At 40.6% G+C, this 13,896-nt stretch overlaps 2 protein-coding genes across 2 annotated transcripts in view; one reads left to right on the top strand and one right to left on the bottom strand.

The window, feature by feature from the left end:
* The window catches only part of gcnt4a (glucosaminyl (N-acetyl) transferase 4a), a 73,422-nt gene extending 68,689 nt beyond the window's left edge, over window positions 1–4,733 (bottom strand). Inside the window, exon 1 of the mRNA XM_061986590.1 lies at window positions 4,641–4,733. The gene's annotated coding sequence lies outside the window, so the exon portion shown is untranslated. The remainder of the gene's footprint in view (window positions 1–4,640) is intronic.
* The window catches only part of hmgcra (3-hydroxy-3-methylglutaryl-CoA reductase a), a 39,674-nt gene that overhangs the window by 3,394 nt on the left and 22,384 nt on the right, over window positions 1–13,896 (top strand). The window contains exons 2-8 of the mRNA XM_061986589.1: window positions 5,391–5,567; window positions 7,941–8,052; window positions 8,126–8,213; window positions 8,290–8,374; window positions 10,863–10,968; window positions 11,865–11,971; window positions 12,040–12,159. Coding sequence (XP_061842573.1) covers window positions 5,403–5,567; window positions 7,941–8,052; window positions 8,126–8,213; window positions 8,290–8,374; window positions 10,863–10,968; window positions 11,865–11,971; window positions 12,040–12,159 — 783 coding nt within the window. The 5' untranslated portion in view covers window positions 5,391–5,402. The remainder of the gene's footprint in view (window positions 1–5,390; window positions 5,568–7,940; window positions 8,053–8,125; window positions 8,214–8,289; window positions 8,375–10,862; window positions 10,969–11,864; window positions 11,972–12,039; window positions 12,160–13,896) is intronic.

The raw sequence follows: 13,896 nt of genomic DNA, 5'->3' as shown, positions 1-13,896 counted from the left end.
GATCTCATGATCCACTCTTCCCCCACTCGTGAACAAGACTCCTAGGTACATGAACTCCTCCACTTGGGGCAGGGTCTCCACCCCAACCCGGAGATGGCATTCCACCCTTTTCCGGGCGAGAACCATGGACTCGGACTTGGAGTTGCTGATTCTCATCCCAGTCGCTTCACACTCGGCTGCGAACCAATCCAGTGAGAGCTGAAGATCCTGGCCAGATGAAGCCATCAGGACCACATCATCTGCAAAAAGCAGAGACCTAATCCTGCAGCCACCAAACCAGATACCCTCAACGCCCTGACTGCGCCTAGAAATTCTGTCCATAAAGGTTATGAACAGAATCGGTGACAAAGGGCAGCCTTGGCGGTTTCCAACCCTCACTGGAAACAGGTCCGACTTACTGCCGGCAATGCAGACCAAGCTCTGACACTGATTATACAGGGAGCGAACTGCCACAATAAGACAGTCCGTTACCCCATACTCTCTGAGCACTCCCCACAGGACTTCCCGGGGTACACGGTCGAATGCCTTCTCCAAGTCCACTAAGCACATGTAGACTGGTTGGGCACACTCCCATGCACCCTCAAGGACCCTGCCGAGAGTATAGAGCTGGTCCACAGTTCCACGACCAGGACGAAAACCACACTGTTTATCCTGAATCCGAGGTTCGACTATCCGGCGTAGCCTCCTCTCCAGTACACCTGAATAGACCTTACCGGGAAGGCTGAGGAGTGTGATCCCACGATAGTTGGAACACACCCTCCGGTTCCCCTTCTTAAAGAGAGGAACCACCACCCCGGTCTGCCAATCCAGAGGTACCGCCCCAGATGTCCATGCGATGTTGCTGAGTCTTGTCAACCAAGACAGCCCCACAACATCCAGAGCCTTAAGGAACTCCGGGCGGATCTCATCCACCCCCGGGGCCTTGCCACCAAGGAGCTTTTTAACTACCTCGGCAACCTCAGCCCCAGAAATAGGAGAGCCCAACACTGATTCCCCAGGCCCTGCTTCCTCATAGGAAGACGTGCTGGTAGGATTGAGGAGGTCTTCGAAGTATTCTCTCCACCAATCCACAACATCCGCAGTCGAGGTCAGCAGAGCACCATCCCCACCATACACGGTGTTGACACTGCACTGCTTCCCCTTCCTGAGGCGGCGGATGGTGGTCCAGAATTGCTTCAAAGCCGTCTTTTTCCATGGCCTCCCCGAACTCCTCCTATGTCCGAGTTTTTGCCTCCGCGACCGCTGAAGCCGCACACCGCTTGGCCTGTCAGTACCTGTCTGCTGCCTCCAAAGTCCTATGAGCCAAAAGAGCTCAATAGGACTCTTTCTTCAGCTTGACGATTACCGCCATGACAGGCATCAACTACCTTGCGGCCACAGCTCCAATCGGCCGCCTCGACAACAGAGGTACGGAACATCGTCCACTCGGACTCAATGTCCAGTGCCTCCCTCGTGACATGTTCAAAGTTCTTCCGGAGGTGGGAATTAAAACTCTCTCTGACAGGAGACTCTGCCAGGCGTTCCCAGCAAACCCTCACAATGCGTTTGGGCCTGCCAGGTCTGTCCGGCATCCTCCCCCACCATCGCAGCCAACTCAACACCAGGTGGTGATCGGTAGAAAGCTCCGCCCCTCTCTTCACCAGAGTGTCCAAAACATGAGTGTCCAAAACATGAGACCGCAAATCCGATGACACAACTACAAAGTCGATCATGGAACTTTTCGGCCTAGGGTGTCCTGGTGCCAAGTGCACATATGGACACCTTTATGTTTGAACATGGTGTTTGTTATCGACAATCTGTGACGAGCACAAAACTCCAACAACAAAACACCACTCGGGTTCAGATCCGGGTGGCCATTCTTCCCAATCACACCTCTCCAGGTTTCACTGTCTCTGCCAACATGAGCGTTGAAGTCCCCCAGTAGAACGAGGGAATCACCCGGGGGAGCACTCTCCAGTAGTCCCTCGAGTGAATCCAAAAAGGGTGGGTACTCTGAGCTGCCGTTTGGCGCGTAAGCGCAAACAACAGTTAGGACCCGTCCCCCCCACCCGAAGGCGGAGGGAAGCTCCCCTCTCCTCCACCGGGTTGAACTCCAACGTGCAAGCTTTGAGCCGGGGGGCAACAAGAATTTCCACCCCAGCCCGTCGCCTCTCACTGCCGGCAACGCCAGAGTGGAAGAGAGTCCAGCCCCTCTCAAGAGAACTGGTTCCAGAGCCCTTGCTGTGCGTCGAAGTGAGTCCGACTATATCTAGCCGGAACTTCTCCACCTCAGGCTCCTTCCCCCCCAGCGAGGTGACGTTCCACGTCCCAAGAACCAGCTTATGTAGCCGAGGATCGGACCGCCAAGTGCCCTTCCTTCGGCTCCCGCCCAGCTCACACTGCACCCGACCTCTATGGCCCCTGCTATGGGTGGTGAGCCCATTGGAGGGGGGACCCACGTTGCCTCTTCGGGCTGTGCCCGGCCGGGCCCCATGGGGACAGGCCCGGCCACCAGGCGCTCGCCATCGTGCCCCACCTCCGGGCCTGGCTCCAGAGAGGGGCCCCAGTGACCCGCGTCCGGGCGAGGGAAATCTGGGTCCTTTGTTTGTGTTCTTCATAGAGGTCTTCGAGCTGCTCTTTGTCTGATCCCTCACCTAAGACCAGTTTGCCTTGGGAGACCCTACCAGGGGGAATAGAAGCCCCCGGACAACATAGCTCCTAGGATCATTGGGACACGCAAACTCCTCTACCACATTAAGGTGGCAGCTCAGAGAGGAGAACTAAGTTGTTGTTTAAAAAAACCAAAAAAAACCCAAACAACTAAGTTGTTGTTTTTTTGTTTGTTTGTTTTCTGCTCTTTTTGTCAAAGAAAACTATGTTTTTTTTATGGCAAAAACACAAAATATGCAAAATCTTCCACAAAAATATTTTTCAAAGTGGAATATTTTATGTGAAGTAATAGGAGTCTTGGATAGGTACCGTATTTTCCGCACCATAAGGCGCCCTGGGTTAAAAGCCGCGCCTTCAATGAACGGCATATTTCAAAACTTTGTCCACCAATAAGCCGCCCCGTGTTGTAAGCCGCATCTAACTGCGCTAAAGGAATGTCAAAAAAACAGTCAGATAGGTCAGTCAAACTTTAATAATATATTAAAAACCAGCGTTCTAACAACTCTGTTCACTCCCAAAATGTACGCAAATGTGCAATCACAAACATACGTATATCAACATGGACAGAGCTGCGTGAAAAAATCCACCCGGCCTCTTCGCGTAAACTTAAACTTACCTTAACCACTCGCTCATCTTTTCTTCATCCATCCCTTCGAGTTAGCTTTTATGATGACGCCGGCTGGAAAGGTCTCTTTTGGCAAGGTCTTCCTTTTGAATATCACCATGGGTGGAAGTTAGCATGGCAAGCTAGAACCACAGTGAAGGATGACTTCTCATTCCCTGTGGTGCGAATATTCACCGTACGTGCTCCCGTTCCACAGTGCGGTTCACAGGAATATCAGTTGCTGTGAAATACGGTAGTAATCCGTGTGCGGATGGAGAGATTGCGTCTTTTCATGAACCGGATCCTTGTCGCTTAGTAGGAGCCATTTTGTGGTCTTTACAGATGTAAACAGGAAATGAAACGTACGGTGATATCCGCGCGTTTTTTCTTCTTCTTCCGGGGGCGGGTGGTTGCTTACAGTAGAAGAAGAAGCGCTTCCTGTTCTATGGGGGCGGGTGCTTACCTTGGCGGTTGCTTGCGTAGAAGAAGAAGCGCTTCCTGTTCTACCGGGAAAAAAGATGGCGGCTGTTTACCTAAGTTGCGAGATCGAAACTTTATGAAAATGAATCTTAATATTTATCCATATATAAAGCGCACCGGGTTAAAAGCCGCACTGTCAGCTTTTGAGTAAATTTGTGGTTTTTAGGTGCGGCTAATGGTGCGGAAAATACGGTAAATAACTCATAAAAACATTGATTTTGATTCAATATTATCTTTTGAGCAATGACAGTTTTAAATAAAACACAGCTTTGTTTTATTAGTCATCATTGCAACTTTTTCTAAATTACATTTCACCTGTAAGCTTTTTTTATTCCACTTTTTTTATGTTTTTGTTTATTTTATTACCGGTAGTATTCCTAAAATGTGCCGTGGGCCTTTTAAAACATTAGCTGCGGGCCGCAAACGGCCTCTGGGCCACACTATTGACACCCCTGCTATAGATAATGAAAAATTAAATCTAAATCTGATAAGTCTATCGATAAAAAGCAGAGCTTGGCGATGCTTCCGCGTTTATCATAACGCACAGTTAGCATCTCTGCTTCAGTAAACAATGACGGTGATGACGTCACTGTCAGCGATGCGAGCGACACTTGCTAACTTGTCAGCCACTTCTCCAAGAGACTCCTTTTGAACACTCCTCGCACAGTAATACTTCAAAAGGCACATACCGTATTTGCCCTGTTTGTTGACCTGCAAAGTATGATTTTGGGGTGGAGGAGTCTGCTCTGGTGCTGGTTAGCTTGAAGCTAACAGCTAGCCTGTCTCCATCCTCGAACGATGTTGATCCAGCAGGAGATAAAAGTGAAGTTTCCATGGACTCACAAAGACTAAAACAACTCATTTACTGGAGACATGGCACAGGATTAAAGGTTGACTTTACACTCACCTTAGTGTTTACCATGAAGTCTTTCTTTTTGACGGCCCCTCGCGGTAAAGTTGTCCGAGTGCAAACTGAAGCAGTATTTGTGATTGATAAAACTTTCGGCGAATCAAAATTTAAGAAATTGTACCGGAAAGTGCATTACTTTGAAGTCGACCAATAATTCATAATAATTTAATAATAATTTGACCCGGCAAATATAAACAAAACAAAACACCGGCGGAATGCGATAATCGATAAATAAAATTTAAAAAAAACGGTCTGTAAAAAAAAAAAAAAAAATCCGCGTCCGGGGAACGCGCAGACTTCCGGAAATTTGCGTCCTTTCTGATTTCAATGCGTAAAACGACACAAAAAGTGCGTTAACGCCAACACTGCAACAGCACAGTGTTGATATAGATAACCCTGATAACTTTTAGCACAAGGATCATGATGTAAAATGTTTTATATTGTTACATTGTTACACTGCACTACAGTGTAATTTGTTGGAGAAATACACATGTGCAGTATTTGCCTTAGTTGACCAAGACATGTTGGGGAAAATTCATGTTTCAGTATTTCATGCACAGAGTCCATTTACAAACCCTGTAAAAGAAAAGAACTATTAAAATGAACAGATGTATTCAAAGATTTGTCACCTTTTTCCTAGGAAAAATAACAAATTAACATTGCAGGAAAACAAGCCCATTTTTCTGGCAAAAGCACATGTTGAATTGTACTGAAGGCCCTTCTCAGATTGTACTTGTTCTGCAACAGGTCCTTTCCACAATGCTGACTCGTCTGTTCCGTATGCATGGCCTTCTGGTGGCCTCGCATCCTTGGGAGGTCATTGTGGGCACAGTCACCCTCACGGTCTGTATGATGTCCATGAACATGTTCACTGGAAATGATCAGATCTGTGGCTGGAACTATGACTGCCCCAAAACAGATGAGGTGAGTGTGATAAGCAATCTACATCGACACACACAAAAAAAACAACTGTTACTCAAGCGCTGCACACTTGCCTTGAAGCCCATTCAGTGTGAGAGCGTTAAAGATAGAATAGATTGTGTCACAATGACATAGTTCTGACACTCACAGGGGACATAGAGCAGGGCAGTATATAAGGAGATAGACAAATAGGGTATTTTCTATGTTTATTAAAAAAGGTTTAAACGACATACGGCAGGTACAGTATAATACAGAAGTAAATGAAATTAAATCCCAACCCTGCTACTGAACTTGAATATACGTTGCACTATAGCAGCAGATTTAATATTCACTGAAAATGTGCTGACAATAAAGATGACCACTTAATTCTCAAATATTTATTCATACCGTAACTGTGCTGCTCACAGCGCTGCCACAAAAATACAACTTTTTCTTTTTTTTTTTTTACAAAAAATAAAACATTACATATTTTCTTAATTAAAATCAGTGAGAGGGAAAGTCCTAATAAAAACTATTTATCAAATGTTTTTGAGCTTCAATAAAAATAAAAAACAAAGCTTTCTATTACTGGAGCTCAAAAAAAGATTCACATACAAATTGCTATTTTTATTAATTTTTATTTATTTGTATTTATTTTACATTATATTATGTTATTTTAATTTTAAAAATGATATATATATATATATATATATATATATATATATATATATATATAATTTATTCTTTTATAATTATACAAAAATCGCCTATATAGTTATATGTATGTATCTATCTATATATCTCTATCTATCTATCAGTGACGTGCGGTGAGGTTCATGGCTGGTGAGGCACTGACTTCATCACTGTCAGATTTACAAACATATGAACCCTAAAGAGTATCTTATTCACCATTTGATTGGCAGCAGTTAACGGGTTATGTTTAAAAGCTCATACCAGCATTCTTCCGTGCTTGGCACTCAGCATCAAGGGTTGGAATTGGGGGTTAAATCACCAAAAATGATTCCCGGGCCTGGCGCCGCTGCTGCCCACTGCTCCCCTCACCTCCCAGGCGGTGAACAAAGGGATGGGGCAAATGCAGACGACAAATTTCATTACACCTAGTGTGTGTGTGACAATCATTGGTACTTTAACTTAACTTTACACATACAAACTGTAGCACACAAAAAAGCACATTTAATAAAAAAAACGTTATTATGGTCTTGCCTTTACTTATAAATTAAGTCCATGCGCCGCAACTAAAGCCCTCACTTAAACTTTCCACGTGCAAGATTGAATTTATTTAAAAAAGTGTAACCGAGGGTTTATAAATGTCGCCTATACTGTATGAAACTACAAAATAACAAACACGGAGGCTCCAGTTTACACGGGGACCACTTTATTTACCTTCTTTCAAAAACCTCCGCAACGTGTCATCACTTCCGCTCTTAGCGCCTTCAAAATAAGAGCTCAAGGCATATACTGTATAACAGCGCATAACAGGAACTTAACATCACAAAGAGGAAAGCCCATGAAAATAGGTTAAAAAGTTATTTAATAAGAAGCCAAAAAGTGCAAAAACAATAATGTTCGTGTTGGAGGAGTTGTGAATTAGATACACCTGCAGTCTGCAGGTGTACCTAATGTTGTGGCCCTGCAGTCATTCACAACTCCTCCAACACGAACATTATTGTTTTTGCACTTTTTGGCTTCTTATGAAATAACTTTTTTAAATAGATTCAATCTTGCACGTGGAAAGTTTAAGTGTGGGCTTTAGTTGATATAACAATTCTACGGCGGGGGTGCAGGAGGCGGGATTACTGGAGCCTCAGCCAGTGCTCTTTTGCAGCCGTTTTATGATCGCTCAGCACAAGAAATACGTTACACACATACAGTTGTTGACAAAATACACTGTACATTATATACCTCAGCTAACTAAACTATGGAAATGTATAATATAATTCATATAGCAATACAGTCTCACTGCACAGCAGGCCAGCAGTTAGCCGAGTCCGGAATCCATGTTGAGACACTGAGTGACGTGCCTCAACTGGCTGCTGTTCACCGCACCGTCTCTTCTCAGTATTTGAACGGCAAATGTGAAAATTCAGCGATTTTGAATAAAAATAATCTAAAACTGGTGAAATTAAATGGAAAATAACTTTATAGTATAATCACTGGATACATATAACAATTTAATTATTATTTTTTCTTTTTACATTTTTTTTCTTTCCATGATGGCAGGTGAGGCCCCGCCTCACCTGCCTCTAGTGACTGCACGTCACTGCTATCTATGGTAAAGCAAAATATGGTGGGAGGTGAATAAATTGAAAACATTTTGAGAATGTTTTTTTCAGGCACTGTAACTTTAAAACCCTGTTTTATACTTCCTTTTGACAGCAAATTCTCAGCAGTGACATCATCATCTTAACCATCACACGTTGCATTGCCATTGTCTACATTTACTTCCAGTTCCAGAACTTGAGACAGTTGGGATCAAAGTATATTTTAGGTATAAATGTTGTTAATATTCCACAGGTTGGAAGATGGCCAAACCAACTAGAACTCATTTTCTTCCATTGCAGGCATTGCGGGTCTCTTCACCATATTTTCCAGCTTTGTATTTAGCACAGTCGTCATTCACTTCCTTGATAAAGAGTTAACTGGTCTCAAGTAAGTTTGTATTTACTTCCTGTACTCTTATGTTTATTAGAAACTCCAATGCTTATTGTGCTGCTGTGTCTTCCAGTGAGGCACTGCCATTCTTCCTGCTCCTCATCGACCTCTCTAAAGCATCTGCTCTTGCCAAGTTTGCCCTCAGCTCCAGTTCTCAGGTAACGATGACCATATTGTAGCTTTAGTTGATTTTGTTTACGCTTGCACCAGTCAACATTCCGAAAAGGAGTCGGAAGGAGAGCTTATTTAGTCCTACCCCTTTTCCACGTCTCAGCAGTCACTGATAGTTTCTTTACTTCTTGGGTTTAACATCTACCTAGTGATTCAGGGGCTATGGTGTGATTGTACATTGGAACCTCCATTTACAAACTCAGTTGGTTTTTGAACAGGGTTCAGAAATCTAAAAGTTTGTATAGTGAAGCAAATTTTGCCATAATAAACAATGTAAATATGAATAATGGGTTCCAGCCTCGACCATAATTTATTAAAGGTTTGTACACTTTGTGAAGTGAAGTGAATTATATTTATATAGCGCTTTTCTCTAGTGACTCAAAGCGCTTTACATAGTGAAAACCCAATATCTAAGTTACATCTAAACCAGTGTGGGTGGCACTGGGAGCAGGTGGGTAAAGTGTCTTGCCCAAGGACACAACGGCAGTGACTAGGATGGCGGGAGCGGGGATCGAACCTGCAACCCTCAGGTTGATGGCACGGCCACTCTACCAACCGAGCTATACCGCCCCTTTGAAGACAATATAAAGTGCTATACAGTACTGAATATCATACAAACATAACAAGGTGATGAATCAACTATCTCTTTATTAACAAGCCACAACAACAACAAGCTGAACTGTTCTGTATGCGCTGCTCTGCCAACACACACAGAAGTCTATAGCCCTATAGTGCTCTCACAAACGATCAGAAATCACGAAAATCCTTAATTTTAACAACCAAATTGCTACAAAAATAAACATTTTAAAAAGTAAAATCCACTTACGATACAGTACATAATTGCCAAAGAGAAACAAGCAGACAGAGGGAGAGAAAGGGCTGTGTGTGCGTGTGTTTGCTTTGGAAGAGGCGCCACTCACTGTACGCGTGGTAGTTCCCCTCCGCTGTAAAATAAGTTCGCTTTGGCATATTTTTACTGAAAAGTTCATTCTTATCACAATTAAAACTTGTTGCTTCCTCAGTCTTTTCGATAGAGCAAACACAAAATGTTCGCCAGCGGGACACAAAATGAATGAATGAAGCGTTCATACACAGAGACGTATACGGTCGATCAGAAGATTCATAAATCGAAAAGTTCTCAAAAAGAGATGATTGTAAATAATTATTATATTGTATATTATTGTTATTACACTTATTGTAATATCTGAATATTAATGATAAGCATATAACGGGTGGGCAAACATTTTGGCTCAGGGGCCACATTGGCTTTTGAAATTTGACAGGCGAGCACATGATGCATTAAATCATATTGTATCTGTTGGAACTAAGAGTGGGCTTTTCAAACATGGGCTTATTTAATCATATTCAACAATATCATATCAGAACATCAAAGAAACATAAACATGGTATTAAAAGGTAAACACTTACATTCTCTTTTAGTGGGAGCAGTGTTGTTCATCACATTTTTTGACAGTGCATAGAAGTCTAGTATCAGTTTTGTTGTGGCAATTCTCAAAACAGATCTTTGCTCAAGATTTCTGTAAGTAGTAACAGAAATCTATGCGTGGAATTAAGTCAGTGTTGGTAAATATTGAATATATTATATATTGTTAGGAACGCGTCTGTTACTACATTCTCTCTCGCTCTCTTTGGGGGGGGCTGTGTGGGTGTGTGTGGGGGTGTGTGTGTGTGTGTGTGTGTTTGTTTGTGTGTGACATTGATAGAGGGTTTTGAAGTTGTTTTAGATGACTTTGAAGGCTACAACGGTGACTCCCATTAGCCGCATCTTTCAAGTGTTTATCATCTTTAAAATCCATCCATCCATCCATTTTCTACCGTTCTTGACTCTCATAATGATTGGGAACGATAGGCAAAATTCCAAAAACAGTGCAGTTCCCCTTTAAATTCATGACAGTAAATTGAATGATGCAGACACGTTTGTTACTGGATACTTACTAATACACTTCTGCCTTGGAGACTGTGCTTGTAGTGGCATGCAGTAATATGTTACTATAATTATTTAATACTTGATTACATTGACAAATGTGCTGTTTTAAACTGCAACATTGTTCATTGAAGGACACTTATTACGTATGTCTAACTTGTGTGCTTAGCTGCTGTGTAGCTGCAAGCTCCCAGTAGCCCATTTTTGTAAATGACTTGACTGAAAGAAAAGAAAAGAACAACCTTCTGTGCTTTTGGAGGACATTTAGATGTTAACTGGCTATCCATCTTTGCATAAGTAAACACGCTGTTGATATCAGACATTTTACATGCAGTTTGATACAACCCGATACTTGTTTGTTTTTTTGCTAATATTAATATCGGATCAGGATACCCTTTATTACTACCCCACTGGACAAAAGACTCACACTCCCTCTAATGCATTATTTTAGGCTCATGATATATTGATATATATTTAAACATTGTATTCTATGTATACGTTAATTATATATACTGTATATGTTTTTTCAGGATGAAGTTCGGGAAAACATTGCTCGAGGTATGGCTGTGTTGGGACCTACGTTCACCTTGGATGCCCTGGTGGAGTGCTTAGTGATCGGGGTGGGAACCATGTCAGGTAACGTCTGTTGTTTTTGTCATGTGTTGCTGTAACCCAGTGCTGTCCAAACCTTGTCAAAAAATGCCAAAAACTGATAAGATAGAACTTTGGGTCAGCTAGGTGCCATTGTTATTCTGATACAATGCCGATACGGGAATATTAACCCAGACCAATACGATATCAGCAATAATTATACATACTTGTATTATTTTGTAGTGTGGAATGTTAGAATAGGTTTGATCAAATGAAATGAGTCAAACAGAGAATAATGGTAGGTAGGAATGAAAAACACTAATCTATCTATTAGTTAGCGTCTGGAATGGACTTATGGTGTTTTAAGTTCAAGTGTAGTGGTAATTGCTTTTTTGGCAACACTTGGTGACCACAATAATTCATTAAGCTCATGACATAGTAAGTGGAGTGATGCGGAATTGTTTGTTACTGGCTACTACCTTGCAGACTTTGTATCTGTATTTAATATTTGATTCTAATGACAAATGTCATGTTTTAGACTGCAATATTGTTCAATTAAGATAGCTTGTGTGCTATTGTTTGCGTAGCTGTTGTCAATTAAGAACACGTTTTATGTATATCTAGTTTGCACTAATCTGATACTTATTTTGCTTTTAACGAATAGTGATTCGATACAAGCAAAATAATATATCTGGACACCCCTGGTCATTAGTATCACAATTTAATTATTTTCTCACAACAATATGTATTTTTTGTCTTTTTTCTTGCATTGTTACTTTTTAAAACATTTTTATTTAAACTCTTCTATGGGCCAACAAAACTAACAACCCTGCCATAACCCTTCTTTGGTTGACATCAGTAAAAGAAACAAAGTTATTATACAAGTGTGATTTGTTTTTTTAAATGTCATTGATGGCCTTTTGAATCTTTCAATTTTGCAGGAGTTCGACAGTTGGAAGTAATGTGCTACTTTGGCTGCATGTCTGTTTTGGCCAACTATTTTGTCTTCATGACATTCTTCCCTGCATGTGTCTCTCTGGTGCTGGAGGTAAGAGTTTAATTGCTCGCGCCTTTCAGTGTTTTCAGTTTCGTTGACTCAGTGATGCCGTCCAACAGTTGTCTCGTGAGAGTCAAGAAGGACACCCAATTTGGCAGCTGAGCCATTTCTCCAGAGTGCTCGAGGAAGAGGAAGACAATAAACCCAATCCTGTCACCCAGAGAGTCAAGATGATCATGGTAGGACCTCTCATTGGTGATTGTTTTCCTTTTTTTTTTAGTTTGACTTTATTTTGAACATGCATGCATACAACATGATACATCACAATTTCCAGTTTCTCTTTTCAACATCTTCGAAAAGGAGTAGGACGAAGCAGAGCTTATTTAATCCTACCCCTTTTCTTTTACATAACAGTTGCTAAAACTTTTGTTCACTTCCTGTTCTCAATTTATTCACAATATACTCCACAAGTAATCACAATAAAAATAAATAAATAATACTCGGTGAAGTAAATTACATTTCATATGGTGAGATGAGTAAGATTATTTTGAAAAAATGAACGGATGGATGGATGAAATAAATTCAGAATGTTTATCATAGTTCTTCTTCTTTGTACTTTGTAAACACTTTAAGTTTTAAGAGTTTCTTGAAGTGGATTATATTAGTACATTGTTTGATTGCTTTGCTTAATCCATTCCATAATTTAATTCCACATACAGATATACTGAAGGTCTTAAGTGTTGTACATGCATACAAATGTTTTAAATTAAATTTGTCTCTAAGATATTTCTCTTTTTTTTTTAGAAGAATTGTTGTATTTTCTTGAGTAGAAGTTTATAGTTTGCTTTATGTATAATTTTAGCTGTTTGCAAATTCACTATGTCGTGGAATTTCAGTATTTTTGATTCAATAAATAAAGGGTTTATATGTTCTCTATATCCAACATTATGTATTATTCTAACTGATCTTTTTTGTAACACTGTTAGTGAATGAAATGTACTTTTGTAGTTATTTCCCCAACTTTTCTTCTACAGAACAGTGCTACTTCGCTTTTTGTTAGTAATTGAATCAAATGTTCCCTTAAGAAATCACGTAAACCCAACTAATCTGTTGCAGACACCTTTAAAATAAACACATTTTGTAGAGAATACTTAGTTTTATATGCAGATAATGCAAAATATATAAGTAAACATTTAACATCAATTTGACTTTTTAATCGAAGCTTCTTGTTGGCAAAGACGATGATGAGCATAGAAGGTACTTTGCTCCAAGTCTTCCTTAAGTGTAATTAGGGCTGGGGAATAAAACAATATAAAAATATATTGGGATAGTCACGTAATAGATATAATTAAAAAATGTGTTCGATAAAACTTTTTTTCTTCGGTGGAAGAAAGCGAAAGTTGCAAAGCAAAGTTGGTTGCAGGAACAAAGGCACTCGCTATCTAGTAAACCAGCAACACAAAAAGTGATCACTGATCTGTGACACGCTAAAAGCCAATCAGGTAACAATATTAAGTATTATGTTTGGTGGTGCCATCTTGTTGTCTGGTGGGTGATTCTCTGCATGGAGTGAGAAGAGAAAGTAAAACTGAAGAAATAGTGGATAACAATTGAAAAGTCACCTGGACAGTATGGCAGCCCTAAACTCAATAAGGTTTCTCACCTTTTTTTTAATCAATACACATGCACTTAAAATGGTTTATTTTGCAGCTGTACATAATTTTTTTTAAATCCCAGAGGTTTAGGGCCTGATCTTTGATCCAAATATCAAGTGGGCATATATATATATATATATATATATATATATGTATGTATGTATGTATGTATGTATGTATGTTATATATATATATATATATATATATATATATATATATATATATATATGTGTGTATGTATATATATATATATATGTATGTATATATATATATATATGTATGTATATATATATGTATGTATATATATATGTATGTATGAAA

Source organism: Nerophis lumbriciformis, linkage group LG12, assembly GCF_033978685.3.
Source record: "Nerophis lumbriciformis linkage group LG12, RoL_Nlum_v2.1, whole genome shotgun sequence".
Lineage (NCBI taxonomy): Eukaryota > Metazoa > Chordata > Actinopteri > Syngnathiformes > Syngnathidae > Nerophis > Nerophis lumbriciformis.
Note: the sequence above shows the minus strand (reverse complement) of the source record. Positions and strands in the feature narration are given on the sequence as shown.